Source organism: Stylophora pistillata, chromosome 5 (assembly GCF_964205215.1).
Source record: "Stylophora pistillata chromosome 5, jaStyPist1.2, whole genome shotgun sequence".
In the NCBI taxonomy this organism is placed as follows: domain Eukaryota; kingdom Metazoa; phylum Cnidaria; class Anthozoa; order Scleractinia; family Pocilloporidae; genus Stylophora; species Stylophora pistillata.
In genome coordinates this window covers 6,588,655-6,610,700 of record NC_142523.1, presented here as the reverse complement: position 1 = coordinate 6,610,700, position 22,046 = coordinate 6,588,655, and the positions used below count along the sequence as shown (strand labels likewise).

The 22,046-nt window shown below is 36.9% G+C and overlaps 1 protein-coding gene and 1 long non-coding RNA gene across 3 annotated transcripts; one reads left to right on the top strand and one right to left on the bottom strand.

The window, feature by feature from the left end:
• The first annotated feature begins 446 nt into the window (after nucleotides 1-446).
• On the top strand, nucleotides 447-1,761 carry LOC148730023 (uncharacterized). Its single transcript, XR_016001252.1, has 2 exons — nucleotides 447-840; nucleotides 1,049-1,761. It is a non-coding gene; the product is annotated as an uncharacterized LOC148730023 (long non-coding RNA).
• On the bottom strand, nucleotides 1,243-22,042 carry LOC111325012 (uncharacterized). 2 transcript variants are annotated; one of them, XM_088760147.1, is made up of 16 exons: nucleotides 21,903-22,042; nucleotides 21,462-21,645; nucleotides 21,295-21,357; nucleotides 20,816-20,920; nucleotides 18,190-18,516; nucleotides 16,949-17,031; nucleotides 15,993-16,213; nucleotides 15,231-15,268; nucleotides 14,896-15,017; nucleotides 13,324-13,445; nucleotides 13,106-13,182; nucleotides 11,691-12,394; nucleotides 9,231-9,258; nucleotides 8,757-8,812; nucleotides 7,444-7,717; nucleotides 1,243-5,256 (listed from the first exon to the last, which is right to left on the bottom strand). In XM_088760147.1, exons 2-16 carry the CDS (start codon nucleotides 21,544-21,546, stop codon nucleotides 4,700-4,702), a joined length of 2,862 nt encoding a protein of 953 aa, XP_088616273.1. In that variant the 5' UTR covers nucleotides 21,547-21,645; nucleotides 21,903-22,042; the 3' UTR covers nucleotides 1,243-4,699. The 2 variants fall into 2 exon arrangements, with proteins under 2 accessions (XP_088616273.1, XP_088616274.1); XM_088760148.1 differs by having other exon boundaries at nucleotides 21,912-22,042.
• Nucleotides 22,043-22,046: the final 4 nt, after the last annotated feature.

The following is a 22,046-nucleotide window of genomic DNA, read 5'->3' as shown; positions in this document are numbered from 1 at the left end:
CAAAACTTCAGTAAGCGGGATCTGGCCTTTTTCCTTAGGAGTCTGCCCCACTAAATCCCTTGACCCACGTGTTACACACGACGTCACTTTAGTAAACCCTTCTTAAACTTTGCACAGACAACGAAGGTAGAAAGCCTCGGAGCCTGTCTCTTCGAGTGTAGGAACTAAGGAATGGGGAACTCTTAACCCTTTACTCCCTAACATCAGTATGCATATTCTCCATACTGTTCTCTATACATTTCCTAAGGTGCTGACAAGGAGAATTTGTTTAACAATCAAGAGTTTCTTTAGTTGTTAATCATTTTCTTAATTCTCCTGACCTTAATGTGTGATTCAGCAATGACATCATAAGGAGAAATTAGATGCCGATCACTCTTAGGAGTTCAAGGGCCAAGAAAAAACTCCGTTCATTTAGCGATCCTATTTTGGAGAACAAATGGGACAATTCATAGAAGCCACGTATCAAGAATTGAGACCTATATTTGGGATTATACTAAAAAAACAAATCTTCAGTATTGCCCATGTAGTTTGCCCATCTCCAAGTTCACACCCTACCCAAGGTATCCGGACTATAGTCGACTATAGTGGACCAAAGAGACAGTGCTCAAGACGCTGAATGGAAAAACTGCATACCCGGGAAATGGAACATTATCCATTGTTCAACGATGTTGTTACTACCGATGTGGATCGCGACGCGATTCCATCGAGAGACGAACGATATTACTTCATAACTGTTTTACCTTCTAAACGAATAACCACTATTGACTGTACAGCGGTACGCACCCATCTAAGCCTAACGAAGGAACGTCCCCCTCTCATTTTCCATGACCAGACCAAAGAGTAAGTCACATCCTGCTAAACTTAGCAAAATCAAATATTCAAGCAGCACACTTAGGGTTTCAGGACAACCCGACCAATTAAGAAAGTTACCTTATAAGCCTGGCTTCCAGGAATATTTTGGACGAGAACGAAATGTGATGGGAACAAGAAACAGGTGAAATACCAAGCTTTCCTAATAATTAAGGCTAAGTAGTTTGTTTTCATTTAGGGGCAAACTGGTTTTGATGGGAGCAAATCCACAGGGGATGGACTTGTACCTGAGCAAAACCTCCAGTTACAAAGTTTGGATCTTGTAGGAGACGCAAGTGAGTCCTGTTGCTGCGAGTAGTATGGCAAGCTACGAAGTATGATATTACAACATCTTAAATCACACTCAAGACCTCTTTGGGCAATTTGCATAGATCTCTGAACATATAAATACTTTATTTACAAAAGTTAGGTACAAAATTGATTTAGTGTAAGTCTCAGACAAAATTAATGTGCCTCATTCACTTTGCATAATTACAATAATAATAATAATAATAATAATTATCATTTCACTGTTAATTAGAACAGCACACAGACCATCACTTGAATGTATATATTTATATCCTCAACACTCATTCCACTGAGGAACCATTTCAAATCTTAATTTAACTCTGGTAGTCCCAACTGACGTTAAAAGCTAACTTCTCCCAGGGCTTAACACTAACGGTAGCCCACTAGCCACAGACAAGTAGAAATTCAGTTTTGGCTGGTGGTTTTCGATTTCCACCAACAAGTTTTGCTAGCAAACAAACTGAAATTGTCAAAACATCTAAATTGTCACAAACCAAGTGTCTAGTCAGTTGAAAAGTTAGTGTTGAGCCCTGTTCTCTAAAGGAGAGCCCTGCATTCATGAGCTGGCAAGTAATTAAAATAAAGAAAAGTCATTGACAGAAACCTGGTTGATACCTTGTTACATTCTCATACCTAACTTGTCACAACTGTCTCTTAAAGGCTGCAAGAATTAGTCCATTTATGTTGAGACTGTGTGGGTTAAAGCTGAGATTGCATAAAGTGGTTGATGCATGTCTTGGCTATTTACTAGGGATGGACAGGCCACACTATAAAATGTTTTCAAATCCCAGGTTACTCTTCAAAAAATATGGTAACATTTCAAAAAAGAAAAAAAAAATAGTGAACACTGTTTGGATTTTTAAGTGTTTGTTCAAAGTTAAGCTTGTACCAGACAAACCTAACACTTCTAAAGAGTAAAAACAGCTTGCATTAAATATCACCTCAACAGAATATAATCATGTACACAAAGAAGATGAAACAATGTAAACTTTCCAGAAGGATTTTCTATAAAATAGTGGATCAGATTTACCTGATATCTCGTAGGACCTTCCGCTAATACGCTGAGTGTCTTCATATAAGGACTGTCAATCAGTGGTTGGATCAGTAAATGTATTTAAGTGGCTGCACACACACCCCTTCCCTACGGCTAACTCAACAACCGTCCACTGATACCAAGTTAGGGTTATTAATGTTGCATTATGGGAGGAGTAGGTGCACAGTTGCTCAGATACAAACACTGATCCTAATATTTTTGCACAGAATACAATATCAAGGTCATATGTGGTGATAATCTAAAAGTTGTCCCCATAAACAATTTCAATTCTTCACAACTACTGGTACATAACTAGTACATAGTCTTCAGCTTGGATTCCAGCTATCTCCCATGCTACTTCACTCATGAGATACAGCCATCAAGATCTTCCCTAAACCAAAAGATCTTTATGTATATGAAAACCTGTCATTTTTTAAGGATGATTCTTGGTGTTATAACTTATATAATTTCTTATTTCCCCACAAAATATAGTTTTGCATCAGAAGCTCTTCTATGGTCCATGTACAAATACACAATATATGAAATGCAACTCTGGAAAATTTGAACTAAAATAAATTAATGTCCTACTGCAAATAGCTAGCATCAAAAAGATAAAGGAAAGTTTTCATTACAGCTGAAATAGATATAGATTGCTTACTACAACTGTAGCCATTGATGTTTAACAGAAAACACAAAACATTCAGCTATTATAATCAAAAGACATCTGTTTGTTAGCTATGAATTTGATTAATAGACAGCCACCAAAAATCAAAGGAAATAGTAAGAAATACCACTTCTTTCAAATCATATGTATCATGCTTATGGTGAACTTTAAGTCAAAGATTTTAAGTTAAAATGTAACTTAGAGTTCAGTTTAGGAGAGGTATGCTGAGGACTTTCACTAGTTTTAACAACTGATGTGATTGTAACAGTCACAAAAATGTTGGTTAGCTTCTCAGGTTTACAAGAAGTCAAGATTATTTTTTAAAATACTGGTTCAGTACAAGAGATAATTAATGTTATCTACAAAAACAGTGAATAGCACTGACAGTGCACTCTGATTGGCTTCTCAAACTCTGCATACCCTTTGCTATTTATCTCTGAGCAACTTGCTTGGGATTTTGGCTTCAAAAAATATTGCAGTTGTTGCAGGACCAAATGAGTTTAAAACATCTTTTTGTGCAATATCAACTCACTGTTTTAGTATATACTTAAAAAACCAACTATTCACTGCTGTGTCAGTGGCTGGTGCTAAACATTTACCTCCCCACTTTGTGGCTTGGTAAATGTCCACCCCTAGCCACCTCCACTTCAGTGAATAATTGTTCAGTAATTAAAAATAACCGAACTTTGTAACAAGAAAGAAGTGAACTTGGCTCTGGACACCTAGTGCATTAGTCAGTTAAAAACCCAAAGGATCACAGCACAAAAATATGGTCAGATTATCAAATAGAAATTCCAGAGAAACGACAAGGAAAAGTAGCAACACACAATGTAATAAAATTCATGGCAAGCCAGAGGATCTCATAGTTCCCAGAGATACAGCAACCAAACTTTTAACCACTGAAGATTATTTCATATTCATAATTTTATGATAGCTTTTGGTTTGATGATCAGTTGCCTTCACGGCAAAGCACAGTGAAGCATCCAACCATTGCATCTTCAAGTGTACTAAGATTATTCAGTATTATAAAAACTGCTATTCACTTCTTAAAAATGGCTTTGGAAAGGGGTGCAACTAATTATGCATCTTTATGACTACATTGTGAAATCAAGCTCATTTGAGTTTGAAAGGTTGTTACTAGAAATTACTCTGACTTAGTGTTTCTTGATAAATTTGAATTTTAACCCTATCTAGCTAACAATGTAATGGAATAAACTCTTTAAATAACACATTTCCCAGAGAAACATACTATGTTACAACACTTGAATTTATAAATATCATTTTTTTGACACTCTGGAACGTATGTTTTCTTTCTTTTTCACTAAAACACAACTAGTTTTCACAAAAACTTACATAATCTTCTGGAAAAGGTCATAGGATCATACTAATGACCACGGAATTCCAACAACTACTCATTTCATCCACCATTATACAAAAGACACAATTGTAAGGGTCTCTGAATGAACACCTGGTAAAATGACCTGATTTTGTTCCATGAACACCATATAAAACTCCCTCGTTTTGTTGGGTATTTGACCATAACTGCAGTAGCTTGCAGTCAGTTTATGGAAATTAACAAAAAAGCACAGCAAACAGAAGGAAAAAATGAGGAAGACTAAGAAGAGGATGGGATAGGAGGAATGCCTTCTTCCATGTCACTGCTTCCCAGACCCTTCAACTTTCTTTGGCCTGATCATTCATCTTCATTGAGAGCCTGGCACAGGTTAATTCTGTGGTAGCAAAAAAAGAGAGGCAGAACACCGACCTGTAGAGGTTCTTAATTTTATGATCCTTTCACATTCACTTCATCCAAGTTTTGAAATAATATAATATAAATTGACTTATCACACAACATTTGACTGTGGTTTTTGGCAGACCGTGTGCTGCATGTTTTGATGAGGTTCTGTAGTTGCAAACACTGTGCTTGGTGGACTCTTGAGTTGTTCTGTAACTTTAACAATGATTTTCTGACCCGTTAAGGGCTGTTGTGAGATGAATGACTGTGATGGTGGCGCAGGCGCTATGCGAGGTTGTATAGGATGTTGTTTGATGAACTGCGGGTTGATATGTGGTTTTTGTTGCTGAAGATGCTGCTGCTGCTGCTGTTGTTGTTGTTGCTGTTGTTGTTGCTGCTGTTGTATTTGTTTCTGAAATGTCATCTGTTGCTGTGCAACCTGTTGCGTAAGTTGTACAATTGGTTGTGAACTTGTAATATTGTTATGATTGATAAAAACTTTGGTTTGGTTTCCCTGTGGACTTGTAACAACCACTGTCTTTTGTTGCTGTGTCGTGATTGGTTGTTGAGATGGAGGTGACTGCACAACTTTAGCTTGTGATGACGGGGAGGGCACTTTTTGGATTCCCTTATGTATAGATCCTGAGCGAGCATTTGCAACTTTACCTAAGAGAAAGAGGTTACTTAGACTTGTAAATGTGACAAAAATTATAATATCCATGCTACACATGACAAATTGTCATCTTCATGATAATACACATGCACATACTTGTTTTATTGGCTAGAACATCACTTAGAATCATTCCATAAACTCATGATTCAGAATAAGAGCTGAAGTCTAGGTACAGAGCTACTATCTTGTTTTTCTTTGGAGAAGACACTGATTTGCACTTAGTGTATAATAGTTTTGGTACCAGAGCATTGTCCCAGGGAGTTTGGGGACCAACCTCCCACTTTTAGTTAAAGACGCGACGAATTCAATACGGAACATAACGGTCAACCAGAGATCACATAAAGATGTATAAGATGTATGGAATGCCTTACGAATTGTAAGATTCATATCGTTGAACTCTCAAATGTTATTTTATATTTAAAACAATCTGTATTTGTTTTTTAATTTGATTTGTTTCCTCTGGCAACTAGTACGAAAATAAACAGGTCACTATACATCTGTAACCTTTAGAGCTACAGTAACACTTCACATTGCAAGTGCGAATCAGACACTGCCATACAGCTGTGTGTAGTTGAGATGATGTGGCATTTATTAAATTATTTTACCACCAGGGTATGTTCTGTTTTTTTTTGCGTGTGTGTGCTTATTTTAGGGTAGTACTGTACTTAACTTTTTGTCTCCTACTAGAGACCAAGACAGAATTTCTCCTTACAATATCGGTACAATTGAACCTCCATCATCTAGACCTCTGGGTTTCTCAATTATCTCGACTTTTACTCTGGTCCCAATTAATTTTTGTCATGAATATTATTTTATCAGTCGTGATCAAGATCTGTAGCCATAAACGTTTTGAACTACAGCACGAGTTTGTTTCCCTTTGAAAAAGCAAAATCAGCGCTCGCACATGTCACTCATTCAGCATGGTAAGCAAGATAACCAGGATACACCGCATCATGAATGTTTGTCCAAGATCACCATGTCCTTGAAGTGGAAGCAATCTGTACTTTTGATTAAAATATGAACAGTCTATAATTTTGTAATTAGAGAAAGGAACCAAAATGTCAGCTGAATATGGCATTAGTGGGTAGCACATATCTGATATTTGCAAGAACAAAAAAAAAGGTCATGAAGTTTGCCAACAACTTAGAGACCAGCAAAGGAGTGAAGCGAAAATTGCTGGAAGTTGCACATAATGAATAACTCCATAAAGCCTTCTATGCCTCATTAATATTCAAATTATTGATTATACAGACCCTCAATTATTCAGACTATTTTGTCTAGTCCCAATGAGTCTGAATAATTGAGGTTCAACTGTACAATATTAAGTAAACAAGTTACGAGAATAAAGAAAAATATCAATTGGTGGATTATAGCTTGATCCCATTGCAATTCTCCAAACTACCGTAACATCATGAGAATTTATGGCAGACAGTAAGGAGTATTACTAGTTAACAACTATTCACCGAAGTCAAGGTGGTTAGTGGTGGATATGTACCAAGCCGCAAAGCAGCGAGGTAAATATCCACCGCTAACCACCAACACTGAGGTGAAAAGTTGTTTTAGTATAATTATACTAAAACAGTGAAATAATATACACCACCAAAAATTGATTTTAATTCATACATTCCAGCAACGATTCCAACATTTTCATGCGTAGAAGTGAACAAGTGAGGTTATGCAAGATTAATTTTCGTTTGTAAACAAAACCTTTCTCATTGGTTTTTATCTATAAATTCCGGGTTAAAAACTTAAACACGGCCCAACCAAATTAAGTCGCTTTCTTGTGTTTTCAGGGGCTGCTTTGTCGTTAATTTAAGTGATTTCTTCGCTTGTCACGGATGCAACCTGGGACGCCATTTTTTCATTTTTTCTATAAATTCCGGGTTAAAAACTTAAACACGGCCCAACCAAATTTAGTCGCTTTCTTGTGTTTTCAGGGGCTGCTTTGTCGTTAATTTAAGTGATTTCTTCGCTTGTCACGGATGTAAACTGGGACGCCATTTTTTTCCGAGTTGCTTAAAGGTAAATAGCAAAGAATATTCGGAGTTTGACAAGCCAATCAGAGTGTGCCTTCAACACTATCCACTGTTTTAGTATAATTATACTAATGATTACTATTGGGAGTGAAATAGTTACTGGGGAAGCCCTCTATAGAGTAATAAAAGTAAGCTGTGACTTACCTCTCTGATGCATATTTGGACTCATGGGTGAAGATGGCTGCACTATAAACTGTGACTGATGCATGGATCCCATGTTATTAAATATCAAATTCTTTCCTTTGTTTAAATTGGCAGGTGTTGCAGTTACTCCCGTGACTGATGTAGATGTGCCCTGGGTTGCTGAGTTACCCTTGATAACAAAATTCATGGGGTAGGTTTTGACTGTTCCACCTGATGGGGGTGGGGAGGGACCTGTGCCATTGGGCATGGAAGTAACTTGCACAGCACCAGTACCCTTAAAAGAATTTGTTTCAAGATATGTTAACATGAGCAACATAAGAAACAAGGTTTACTAGAATCTGGTATGGGAGGAGCAGCAATACTATGGACATACCGACCAGGAAAGAGTGCCAGATAGTAAAATATTGGGCTCCATAACAAACAATAGAGACAACATGAATCAAGGTCTACCAGTCATGACCTTCTGTCTCACCCAATCTAAGTAAATAAGCATTTAATCACACGAAAAACACTTTTCCTTCCTTCCTTCCTTCTTCCTGTATTCTTGCATTTTCAAAGTGCTGTGCTGTATGCTAAGTTGTGCAGCTTCTACTGGCCCAGCTTGCACCAATGCCTATGGCTTTCATACAGTGATTTCCCAATATCATTTTTCAATAAAGCACTCCTACAACCAAACAGGCCCCATAGTATCCCAGATACTTCCTGCTACAAAACCTCGCTTCAGATCTAACAACTACCGCTATACCAATCAATCTGTTATGTACATTATAGATCTAAAGAAATATTCCAGACTGAAGAAATATTCTGGACAAAAAAATAATTTTCTTTATTGTTAAAGAATGATATACATGCTAATTGATAGATGTCTATATACAGCTGATTTGTCTAGTGAATGAAGGGGGCAAGTTTCTAAAGAAACTGCGGTTCTGCATCAGTGGGGGTAACAAGGTCATTTGGTAATATCAACTACGTTGAAATGGTAAATTGGCCACCATAAAGAGTTAAAAAGCTGACGTTCCGAATGTTAGCACTTCATCAGAGCAAATGGCAAAGGGCTAACGCTCAAAACATCAGCTTTTTAACTCTTTACGGTGGCCAGTTTACAATTTCAACTTAGTTGTCCACCAAAAATGTGAACCTTCTCTAATGTCAATAAACTTGTAGGAAGTAGTAACTCGAGAAGCTTTTAACCATGTTTAACCACTGCATGTACCTCTTGTGCTAATACTGCACCTGTATAATATGCATACTTTTATGATACCCACTAACCCACACTGTATGTTTTTGTTCATCCTGACAATTATAACACTAACCTGTTTAAGGAATACTGGGCTGACACTCTGACCAGCAGAGCTTGATGTCACTTGCCCTGTGTGACAACAAAATCTGTGAGTAACAAACATCTCTCCTCAAATCTGCCATTATTCATACAATTCGTTGCTTTACAATTCATTGCCTCAACTAGCCTTTGCTAACTGCAGGCAGTGCATAGTTTTTGTAATATTGTAATAATAATAATAATAATAATAATAAAATTATAATAATAATAAACTTGCTTTTTTGCAAAATTGGATTCAGAAAAAAGACAAAAAAAGTAAACACCAGCCCTCGATTTGCTGCTAGTTTTTCATTCTTGTCATAATTACAATCTATTAGAAATTGCCCACCTACATTTTCCTCAAAACCACAATCACAATTTTGTAACACATCTAAGATGCTTTTAGCTCGTTTCACATGCTACTTATAAATTCTGTAACTACATGATAGCTATGAAGTACTGTTCATACCAATTGAGGGATCCACTTGTGCTTTCATCTGAAGAAAAACAGAAATAATCCATAAAAGAGTATTTCAATGTGACAAAATAACAGAGAGAAGTATTTTAAATTTCTACTTAGCACGGCAATCTCACTCTCTTTGGAAAAGGCAAAGAAGATCACACAGTTTCTTTAGAGAGTGGAAAATGACTATTCTTGAGTTTACACAAAAACTGACTCCATCAAATAGTTTCCTACTCCCTTTTTTTTACCCTTTATGCCTAACATCAGTATGCATATTCTCCATACCGTTCTCTATTCATTTCCACAGGTGCTAACAAGGAGAATTTATGTAACAATCACATGCATCTGTAGTTGGTGATCATTTCCTTTATTCCCCTAACCTTAAATTGTGTTTCAGGGGTTGTATTGTGAGGAGAAAATAGATGCTGGTCAATCTTATGAGCCAAAAGGTTAACAAGGAAAGGAAAAGGAAAGGCTAAGCACTCTAAACAACAGACGTGTTTAGTTACAATGAGCAGGTTGAGATCGGATGTCAGCATTATCAGGCGCGTCTGGCAGCTGCTTTAGTCCATGTAACGATCTCACCTTCCTGCCTATCCCTCCCCAGGGGAGGACATCCACCACACAGTAATCTTGTGCGTGGGAAATTAACGTCTCCTACTCCTAACCCTGCTGGAGACGGGGCCTACAGTTTATTTGTCCTTATCCGAGAAGACTAGAACATCTATCCATTTCTTGGTAATTGTGAAGAAGAGCTCCCCAAAAAACCTGTCGGCCGACTGTCGGCCGACAGTTGACCGACAGGCGGCCGACAGTCTACCGACAGGTTAAGAAAAAAGAAAAATTGTGTAAAAAACGAACAGTTAACGTGACATAACGTGACATGGTGATGTATGACTCGACAGACTTCACCTACTTACCGATCGACGGCAAAGTTGGTAGTATGTAAAGAAACGTTTCTTCCAAAATGTTATCAGATGCGTATAGGATATATCACTTGCGTAATTTACAACACACCAGACAATCTAAGAATCGCATAGGAAGATAATTTAATCGAAAACTCGGCCAAAAACTCTGAAAACCATAAGCTACGTATCAATACAAACACTTTCGTTCCAATCGCCCAACAATGCAACGCGGCCTCTTATGGTATGTTAAGTATGTATGTATGTATTTGTTGCTAGCATCGTAATCTATCTTGCAGGTTTGGGATGAATTGCTATTTCCAATTTCAAGTTTAATAAATGATACAACTGTGAATCTTTTTACTCGTTATGTTAAGTAATAAAATACTATACGTAACAATTCGATAATTAGACTTGGATGCGTGATGCGATAATTGATTTAGGAGCGCGCCGCTAATGTTGTATCAAGCGAGGCACGATTCTACGAGTGAAATATCGGATCACTCAACGTTTCTGGTAAACCAGACCAAAAACTCTTGATCTAAAACGACCACGATACCTCGTTTTGCCACTCTGCGACAAACGCAAATTAAAAAATTAATAATTTAAACCCATATGCTTTTGTAACGGCAAACTTAGAATCCCTAACATTGTGTGATCGTTTCACGGACAAGCTACCGACAAGGTACCGACAGGTTACCGACACATTACCAACAGTCGGCCGACTGTCGGCCGACAGGTAGCCTATATTTCAGGCAAAACCTGTTGGCCGACTGTCGACCAACTGTCGGCCGACTGTCGGCCGACAGGTTTTTTGGGGAGCTCTTCTTCACAATTACCCATTTCTTTATATTATAGAAAGGTAGCAAATTCTCCTCAGTTATTTTAAGACCACGAGTATTGGTCCCGCCGGGGCTTGAACCCTCGATCTCCCGCACAACTTAATCCGGCACTCTAACCAATTGAGCCAATCAGATACAAGGAAAGATCAGCAGGAACTATTCAGAAAAACAATGAAGCCTCTTTTAAAGTGCCCCTATCTGAAATCAGAAAAACTATCCAATAACTGCCCACAGTTTGCTTATTTGAGAAACAGTAAACCTTTCAACTCCCAAAAGTGATTAACATGTAACTTCTCCCTATAATATTCATACAGAATCCAGTAAACAAGCAATGAGAATATTCTGACTTATCATGTAGAATTTACAAGGAAATATTTAGCAATTAGAGGGGAGAATTAACAATGTAATGTCAGGAGTTAAAGGATTTACTCCCATCTCAGGTATGCGTTAAACAAAACTTTACATTGCAAGGCTGTGCTCCTTGAAAAATTGAGGGGAGCCCAGTGCTCTGAAACTGTGAAATCCAGGGTGCCCAGCATATGCTTTTTATGAAAAAACTAAGATTCCTGAGTTACTCAAGAGCAAAAGTAAGGTGCCAGGGGCCACCGGGCGCTGCTAAACCACAGCCCTACATTGCCATAGCAGTTACATCTTAGCAATTATTTTGATAGTAACACTGCTTTGAGAATTTAAGTAATAAAAAAAACCATATTAATTACCGCTTTATACAATGGCGATGATGTTGATGTTGAAGACACCGTACCGACTGCAACCTTTCCTCCCACCATAGGGGCAGGCAAAATTTCTTTTACATTTGTTAATCCAGGCTGTAGTGGACCAGTCACAGTATTTATGCCAGACAACTGAGCTCCGCTAGCCCCTGACATTATGGATATACCATTACTTGCAACAAAAGTAGTCTGTGTAGTCGAAATAGATCCCTGCGCAGCACCTGAATTTATCCCAAGTGCTGAGCACAGATTTAAACTCGAGTCTGGGTTTGCATTTCCGCTGACACTTAAACTCGGCCCTGGGCCCACTGATGACTTCGTAACCATTACTCCTAGTGGGTGCCCAAGACTAAGAGGGTGTCCACCCGACACATTAGTTTCGATGCTTGCGACAATATTTCCCATATCACTGATCGCCTGGCTACTAGCGTCAGGTTTGATGTATGTGGTTGATCCCAAGCTATTTGAATTCACTGAACCAATAGAGTCTAAATAAGGTCTCTTGCTTTGCAATGTAGATCCTTGGAATACAGAACTCCTTGAGGAATTTAAACCATTGTCCATGTGATTAATTGCTTGTCCAGAACTAACTTGTTTAAATGATTTATTTCTAGGAGGGGGTGGAGCTTTGAGAAAATTGTTCAATGATTTATTGGTGTGGCTTTTGTACCTATCCAGAACTGAAGAGAAACCTGTAAAAGTGATATACATTAAAACCATAAGCACTTTTTAGTACTGTTTGTGAGCAAAAAATAATGTTAATTACAATAACATCAGAACCCTCTGTTTACAACGTCCTTAATGAGAAATTCCAACCTGTAATAATTTCAGAAAATGTGAAGATAATGCTAGAGTTGTTGAAAATAAATTTATCAATGTTTTCATTACATCAAAGAGAACCTCCATTCATGGACCAAATAATTGTTACTAATACAATAATAACAACATTGCTACTACTAATGATAGTGAGAATGATGATGATGATAATGATATTAATAATAAGTGTATAACACACAAGTGAATAACACTTTTTGCACCTGCTGATTGGCTCGTTCAGAAGTGAATAGCATGTACTAGTCACCTTCACGCAGCCAATGAGACAAAACTGCTTGTCAAGAGTTTAATTTCCAACCATTTTTGTCACATTGAAAGAATTAAACTTATTTTTTTGGTATCGGTGTGTTATATATACTAAAACAAGTGTCAGTGAAAGTCACTGTGGTGGATATTTACCATGATGCTTAGCTCAGTAAATATCCACCTTGATTCACCTTCCCTTCTGTAAATAATTGTTAATTATGATAAGAACTAAGAGAGACTACTCTCACAACATGTAGTAATCGTCCATATGTTGGCAACAGTAAGGGCTATCAATATTCGCAGTTCTTTGATAGCCTTGTTACCTTGATTAGATGACTGTCCTACTGTTTTCATTGTTGGTCTTTGAAGGATGGCAGCACTTGCTCTGTTTGACTTATGCCTGTTGATATGAAAAAATGACATCTGAGAAAAAGAAAGAAACTTCTGAGATGAAGCAGATTTAGTTAGAGGATAAGGGTAGGAAGCCTACATGTTACTTTGGCCTCCAAAATTCAATTCTCATTTGTCATTTGTACTCTACCTTGGCAATGATGGATTCAGATATCTTTCTACCATAGAAAGAACAGCACATCGAAGATGGTCACTTCTGCGATTAAAGACGTAACCTCCTTTGCCTACTGCTCTTGTGCCAAAATGACAAGACTGTAACACAGTGAAATAAGTTCAATTAGTAAAACAAGCTGTAAGGGGATGAAGCTTGACACCAGCTGGGAAGATGAAGCTGTTGCCTTTCTGTCTACCAAAATAGTTACTTATGACAAATTTGTGTGTTGGTAACTTATTTCCTCTTTCAGTCTTGCCACAGGTTAGTCAGTTATTTTAGTTGGTGGTGCAAAAAGTCAAATTTTCACATAAAAGTAATAATAATTATTATGATAATAACTACAGCCTTTATACAGGAGGTGGCCTCACCCACAGGTGGTTTTCAGGCAAGTCCTGTTTTTAAAAACTAAAAACTAAAATCTAAAAACTATTTATAATAATAACACTAATAACCTAATAAAATAAAGCTAAAAACTGCAGAGTCTCTTAAATTGCACTAAATTTTATAAAAAAACGGCAGTCCCTCAAGTTACAGTAAAAATATGAGGGCCCCACTGAAACCTGCTGTGGCGAGTCGGGCTCCCTTATTAGATATTATTATTATTATTATTATATATGCACTAGTATGGCAGAGGTCAGTGGTTCGCATCCCATACAGGCCTGATTTTTTTCAGGTCTGATTTTCGCTATTGCATAAATAGCGCTCTCTACTGCGAGGATCGTGCATCATATATATCTATAACCGCAGTTCAAAATATATGAACTTCATATATTCATCATATCTGACTTATCATCACTGTTTTATTATGAATCAACTTAACAGCCTGCTCCCAGTTGGCTTGTTAGCTCAATTGGTAGAGCGCTGCACTAGTATCACAGAGGTCAGTGGTTTGAATCCCGTACAGGCCTGATTTTTTTCAGGTCTGATTTTTGCCATTGCATAAATAGCGCTCTCTACTGCGAGGATCGTGCATCATACGTAAAAGCATAGTTTTAGATTTACATGTTCATAGATCATAAGTGATGCTCTAAATAAAGTTTCAAATCAGTCAGTATATCAAGCAGTCAATAATTCTGACAGTCAGTCATTCTAACAAGTTTTATAACATAACCAAAGTAAAGCGCGCGCTCTGATTGGTCAATTTAGCGTCCCCCATTTGCCCATGGGTGTACGCTGCTGACGTGAGCAAATGCAAAGACTATTTTTCCGCGCGCGCTTGTTTTTTCTGGTCGCGTAAGATTTGTTGATTAAAAGAGAACTCTTTAGCTACAATGTATCAATGTTATGTTATAAAACAAATGGTAAACACCACAGCGTACACTATTGAGTTATGGATGCACTTGGGAGGTTTGCTAAGCACTCAAGAAGCTAGAGTCGCTCTCGGCTATTGCCTCGAGCGACTCTTACGCTTCTTTCGTGCTTAGCAACCTCCCGCGTGCATCCATAACTCAATAGTGTACGCTGTGGTGTTTACCATTTGTTAAATAGTAACATGAGTGGAAGGTGTCTCTTCATGGCATCTAGACAGACTAATGTGACTGTGCTTACCGCCATAGGTTTGGGATGACGATTAAGGGTTGTCAAACCAGATGATTTCGTGCTGCTATCACCATTTTCAATGGTGCCATCAGAAGAACCTTTCACAACTTTATTCACAAGGTTGTTTTCATCTGAAATATTGTCATCACAAGAAGTTTTATAAATGCTGATGCTGATGCAACTTAACTCCACTAAAACTCAAATCAAATATTTAAGTATTGTCCTTTCAAATAGGTGGCAAAAACAAGTCTTTCTATACTATGAACAGCATCTTAAAAGCATTGAATTTAACCCCTCATTTTGAAAATGTAATGTAAAAAAAAAAAAGACAAATCAAAACTTACCTTCAACAGAAAGAGACCTTCCAATATGCGTTTTAGTACTAAAAGAAAGTAACATATTTTTAAATACTTAACTGATGTTCTTACTAGAGGACCATGGCAAAAGCACAAGCAGTATGTGTTAGGTGTTAATGAAGCAGGGTTACGCAAGCAAAGTTATGTAATTCCCAGATCAGATGTTAGAAGTATATGAAGCATGCACTCCTGTTTTGAATATTAGTTTTTGTAGTTTTAATTTCAAGTGACGTCAAAGTTCTTTCAGGCGGCTGTTTTAATCCAGGAGTGATTTCTTTGCATACAGACATAGAGCGGCAAGGACAAACTATTTTAAATTCTCATTTTTTGACCATTATGTTAATGACTGGAACTCGTTACCTAATTCTGTTATGTCGGCTCCCAGTTTAAATGTCTTTAAAAATCGATTATTTAACTATCTTTGTACTTAGTTGTTTTGTATTATTTACAAATTACTGTATTTAGATTCTATTGTATTATTTATCATAATTTACAATAATTATTTAGATTTTATTGACAAGACATAGCAGTTCCTCCATCTTCTTTTTTATCAAGATGTGTGGTTATGCATTAGACATTTCTTTTTATCTTATTATCTTCTAACTTGGAGAGCAGTTTTTACATGGGAATTTAGTTTCCCCCTATTGCTTTCCTTTATCTTCAGTACCTATTTATTGTTTGTTATTCTTGTACAGTGGTAAAATTAAATTTAAATTTAAAAAATTAATGGTTAAAAGAAATGCCCCAAACCTTGAGCTAGTAGATGACGAAACAGGAGAGTCTGAGGAACTCGATGTTCTTTTTGGAGTAGCATCCAGTGGCTTTTGATTTGCTACCTGCTCTTGCAGCTTGAGAGCTTGATTCTGTTGTTGTTCTTTTTCACAGTTTACTCGCGCTTTGTGCTCTGCCAGGAGTTCATCAAAAGGTTTCCGTCTTCCAGGAACTGCTCTTCTCAGTGAGAGGGCATGCGTCTGAAATGAGTATTTCGTAGTATTAGCTAACAAGGATTTCACCTTTTTGGTATTGAAGAGTAAACCAGGATCAATGACAGCACACTCCAACAGCACTGATCCATCTTCAACTACCACTACACATCCCCAAGTAACATATAGTTTCCTACTATTTATTTTCTGTTGGTTAAAAATTATATTTAAGACATTAGGGGGCATTTCAAACACTCTGATCACTGTTTGGAATGAGAGGTCTAATTGACTGTGTTTGATCAAGCTCTGTACGTAAATGCAGTCCTATATTTATTGCATTTCAGGGAAAACAAATAACTGGTGTGTTACTTCACCTATGATACACAAGAAGTCAATGGTAGATTACAAACTTGGTACTCATTAACCTAAGAAAAGTGTAAATGTTGTAGGTCAATTTGTTCTTTAGGTAAATTTGTTTCAAACTAGGTTCATTTGATCTCAACCTAGGTCAGTTGCTGATGTCTGTCTGTCTGTCTGTCTGTTTGGTTTTTTTTTTTTTAATAAAGGCTGATAGTTTAGTTAGATGTCTGGAACCTGAGGTGAATAATTGTTTTAGTATAATTTCAGGTTCCAGACATCTCAACACAGCCAGAAAAAAAAAAAAAAACCAGGCAGACAGACATCAGCAACTGACCTAGGTGGAGATCAAACTAACCTAGTTTGAAACAAATTTACCTTAAGAACAAATTGACCTATAACATAAATATATTAATTTTTTTGTACCTTGCAAGTTAGTGAACGGGTGCATCTCTTCTGATGCTCAGTAACCCAAACTCCACAATGCTTGTCAGCATCAAACTCTCGTTCTACAAATAAACATTTAAGATACAAAGAGTAAACAATGAACTCAAATGGTTTATACTGGTCACAAAGTGTCTTCATTTTAACAAAGATTTAGAGGGAAGTGGCAGATCAAGATACAGAATCTTAATAAATTGATTGTATAATACAGACTGAGTAAAATTCTATAAATTTCCCATCCTGTGCGTCACTGACCAGAGATTGAGTAATAAATATATCTTAATAACCAAGCGCGAGGGCCGTACTGGGAGAATATCGGCCCGAGGTCTTGACAGTACGGACCGAGTGCAGCTCGGTCCATACAAAAAAGACCGAGGGCCGATATTCTTCCAGTATGGTCCCAAGCAAGCTTGGTTAATAAGAGATTTATTATACGACTGAAGTTCACAGGGACACAAGTGCGGTATCATTCGGGACGATTCGGGACAGTGCCCGGTCCAATACTGAGAGAATATTGGACCGGCAATAGAGCATTTTGATTGGTTGATTTTAGTTATTGGCCCTCTGACTGCCCGAGTCGTCTAATAAATTGCAATAATCTTAACCACCTTCAAACTCTACTTCGAGGACGCTCTCCATTTAAGTTGTCAAAACATGAGTCACGGCCACAAATAATAACCCTGTGTAGACGTTCCTCACCTACATATCAATTTATCTACTTTATGACTATAAGTTACTTGTTGGCTCAAACCATTTGCCTAGTTTAATCAATATTCCTAGTTAAGCAAAAACATATTCTAGTGGAAATGGTTTCACAATACCGGTAATTTGATTTTGTTTTTCTCTTTGTGCCAGATATCTTACCATTATCCTCTAACAAAAAGAAAAACACAAATCAAACTATACTAAGTGGCTGAAGTCTTAGCATGTTATACTACCTTTTTGTTCCAAACTCTCGTTTATCACCCTATCTCAATGTTGCCTGGTTTTAACAAAATGGTCACTCATTTCTACCAACAGTGATTGGGGGAAAGAGTGGACTTTCCAGTCACTTATTAGAGATAAATTGCAAGACTTCTGTTCATTATGTTGAGTGAATGGTTGTAGACCACCTACTATGGAGAAGAGAACTTTTTCCACCAATTGTCACTCAAATCCATTTTCACCTAAAATAATTTTGAACTATAACACATATTGCCCCATAATTCCATATTTAAACTCACCTCTTGTGGGAATCTGTTTCCTGGGAGATTTTTTATTGCTGGTGACTTTTTCATTAGGACTTTTCTTTGCTATTACATTATTCAGAGTTTCTGTCTTAACAACAGGGGAAGAGAAGCCATGATTCAGACAAGGAACAGTCAAAGGCATTTCTTCTATCTTCACCGTGACATCCATTAGTTCGACCTTCTGGTTTGTGATGACAGAGTCGTGAGGTTTTCCTTTTCTTGATCCTGTCTGTAATATTGTCTCAACCATTGCGCTTGACGTTGTCACCAACTCAGGAGAGGAAGGGGTCGGAACAGGAATAACTTTCTGATGATGTAGCTCTGTATGAATGGGTAGGTAAATAATAGTAATTTTATCATGAGAGGTCTTAATTCCTTATTTTTGAGGCCACCGTGATTATAAAGTTGTTACTGGAATTGGTTGACTACAGTGTAAAAGGACAATTCATTTCAAGGGTGAAAAATACTATAATCTACCAGTTGCCAAGATGCCAACACCCTTGTTTGAAAATCCAAGACCAGACAATTTAAGACTTCTGTCACTCACAATTATATTTCCAACCTACAGTAGCTACCTTCTGACTGCGATCTTTGGAACATAGGAAGAAAATAAACAAAATGCAGAAGTCAAGAAACCTCGCTGTCAAGGGACTGATTTTTTAAGGTACCATTTGCCACCCCTTGAAATAAAACTTGAGGTAAACATAGTTAGATTTGGGTTAACTTTGTGATGTCTCAAAAGACTGAATTAGATAACATATCCAGCTTTCCATCTTTACAAATAACTTGAATAAAAGACACAATATCCAGAAAAAATATTACATTAGAGAATCTGGTTCAGTTTCAAAGTGATTTGATGCAACTTGATATCTTGTGTACCCACTCCGAAAAACAGGATTGATTTGTTATGGTTGTTTGCAGAACTCCAACATGATAATGGAAGCTATTTTAAATTTCCAAATATTACTCAATGGTGCAATGTATAATTAAGAGAATCTATAAGTCAGGAGTTTTCATCTCATTAGAATAACAAAGGTCTCAGTATTTCTCCACATGTTTCAAATAGTATCTGTTGTGGTTTTGAAAGACCTAAAAGCTAGAAACATCCAACTAGTTTGAAATCACTTAAACCTGAAACCTTCATTAACCACAACATCTACAACTGATAAGGGATAGGATTTTCTCTTAAATCAAAATCATGCAGCAAAGAAAGAGAAGCAAACTTTCTTGATGATGAAAAAGTTTTAAAACCAGCTCTGTTTAGTCTTGTTCTTATACATAAAGCATGAGTTACAGCAACATGGAAAGAAATAATTGGATTAAGAAAAATTGATAGCTGTTTTGTAATTTAACAATTGAGGACTGATTCCTCAATAAATCCAGATGAAAAACCTCACGCAACCATCTTGCAACACATTCAAAATGTTTGCTTACCAATAACACAATAGAAAGTTTCTTGGAATATTTAGGAATCACAATACTATAATTTCAAATTTGAATACGAGTTGTGCTGCCCCTAGACTTTGGAATCTGCTTCCTACCACAATAAGATCTATTTCCAGTTTAGATCTTTTTAAAATTAGACTTAAAACTTTTTTATTTAATAGGGCGTTTAATTAGTTACTATAGTTGTTATAATTAAATTGCATTATTGATGAATTATTTATTTATTTATTTATTTATGGAACTTTAGAATTGTAATTTTGAAATTCTATTTTATTTTTGATTTAATATTTATTGTAAGGCGCAGTTGAATATTTTTACAGAAACCGCGCAGTATAAATTTAAATTTAATAATAATAATAATAATAATAATAATAATAATAATAATATACAGCACTTTGGTTCCAAGAGTTATTACTTGGAAAAATTAAAACTATAAACTGGGCAAGGCAAGGATCATTATGCTCAATTAATTTATAACAATGTGAGAAAGATTGTAGAATCATAAACAATAAGGAAAGCTTTGTCTGCCAAGAGTATCATTATGGAAATTTTTTTTGCTAGACTCAACTTAAAAGCTGACAATGTCTTTCATTAAATGACATGCATGGTTATTTAGCAGACAGAATGGTATGGGAATTGGGTTTTAGCTATATGGTGAAACAATTCTACCACATTTAAGAAGGGGCAATGATAAGGATTAAGCTAAGAAATAGCAGAGGAAATTGGTGAAGTAGGCCACTTTCCATGTCTGAATAAGAAAAAAGTAGCTTAAATTGAGACCGAAAATTCTGCATTGTATGTGGAGGATTCCCTCAAAGTTCAAATGCCTTACGAAGACCCTGCAGTGACATCCCCCTCGAATATATTACAGGTCACACAGGATATGGCTAGGGAAATGAAAATATAATTAGCACAGCATAATATTTCAAAATTTAAGCTTATATTGATTCAATTTCAAAAACAACATCATACTCTATTATTGTAAATGAAGTGGATTAAAAGAACTATTTATAAACGGTCAAGTTTCAGTTTGAGGGAAAACTTTACCAGAATATAGAATCAAACTGGCGTTTATAATCGTTTACTCCTTGGAACTGTCGAGATGTTAAGACATTTCTCGAGCTTTTGTCATTTAAACTCGATAACAGTGTAATATTTTCATAAATGCACTAACCGCAATGCCGTAAAAATGCCGGTGCTTTCACAACTCTGCCACACTCTTTGCAAACGACGAGGACGATTTCCTCTTGCTCTGGGCAAATCCCGAAAAGGGTCATATCTATGATCAAAGCATAAAGCATATAAAAGTTAATCATGTTCCGCTTACATTATTAATAAACGCGTAAGCCACTCCAAAAAATTAAAGCACGTTTGATTTGGCGCTGTTTGTTTAGAGAAAACCCAAGTGTGCACTTCCTCCATTGTTGAAGCTTCAGTTGAACAGCTAACTCTATCTAAGACAGCGCTCTTTTAAAGGGTGCACACATGCAGTTAGCACGACATGTCTAATGCTAATTAAGCTTACTTTCAACCTGTGCGTAACAGTTCACTTGTAGTAATTTTTGCCCAGGGCGGAACAAACTATTTGGTATTTGGCGCAACAATATCTGATTTTTCTGAGTAAATATAGCCTTCAACAGTCACGCTACTTACCTTCTCGGTGCAATCGCGTGGCTTCTGGAGAACCTAAACCATTGTTTTCGTCCACTTCCATTGCTATCGTGGAAAAATAACATAGGGTAAATCCCCTGAAAAAAGTTTCCTTTGCGTTTATTGAGTCGAATAAGGACACAGATCGATGGCGTGATAGCTACACCTACCTTCTGGTTCGTCCAAAGGCGAATTTTCTTCGAAGGAACTCCATGAGCTCCCAGAAAGTAAAGAATGACAGTGAATTTTCGCCATTACAACCTCATTCCCGCTCCGATGTTGCTTTCTAGCAATTCCGTGACGTCACTGTCGGAATGAAACGTAAGGTCTCGGAGAATACCGACACTTTCCGACCTGAAAATGTCAAGTGCATAAAGATGTGATAAATCTCAAATTCGACCACTTTTCGACAAGTGACCTGAAAACTTGAGGCTTAATTTATCAGATTTTGCAATCCTTTCTCATATAATTAAAAAAATTTACAATCTACGTGAAAAATAATTCTCCAGTGCCGTGGATAGGCAAAAGAAAAGCACGAATTGTTCGAACTAGCGGCCATTTTTAACTTCCTCTAAGCCAGCTAGATAGAAGTTAGATAGTTATTATATTACCTTAAATACCTTGAAATAAATACTATCTTGTTCTTCCGATCAAACTCATTACACAAATTAGGCGTCACTGTAGTGCATCATGTAAATTTGTCTTGACAAATTGATTCCGCCATTTTGTCCAACCACGGTAGGGCGCTGTGAGCG

What these genes read in the sequence shown, in the direction of transcription:
- LOC111325012 (XM_088760147.1), bottom strand. Translation starts at nt 21,546, where the DNA reads ATGGCGAAAATTCACTGTCATTCTTTACTTTCTGGGAGCTCATGGAGT. An exon ending in CCCGTTCACTAACTTGCAAG is followed by an intron (nt 16,214 to 16,948) that starts GTACAAAAAAAT and finishes TACTCATTTCAG; the next exon opens with ACGCATGCCCTCTCACTGAG. An exon ending in AGGACAGTCATCTAATCAAG is followed by an intron (nt 12,395 to 13,105) that starts GTAACAAGGCTA and finishes TCACTTTTACAG; the next exon opens with GTTTCTCTTCAGTTCTGGAT.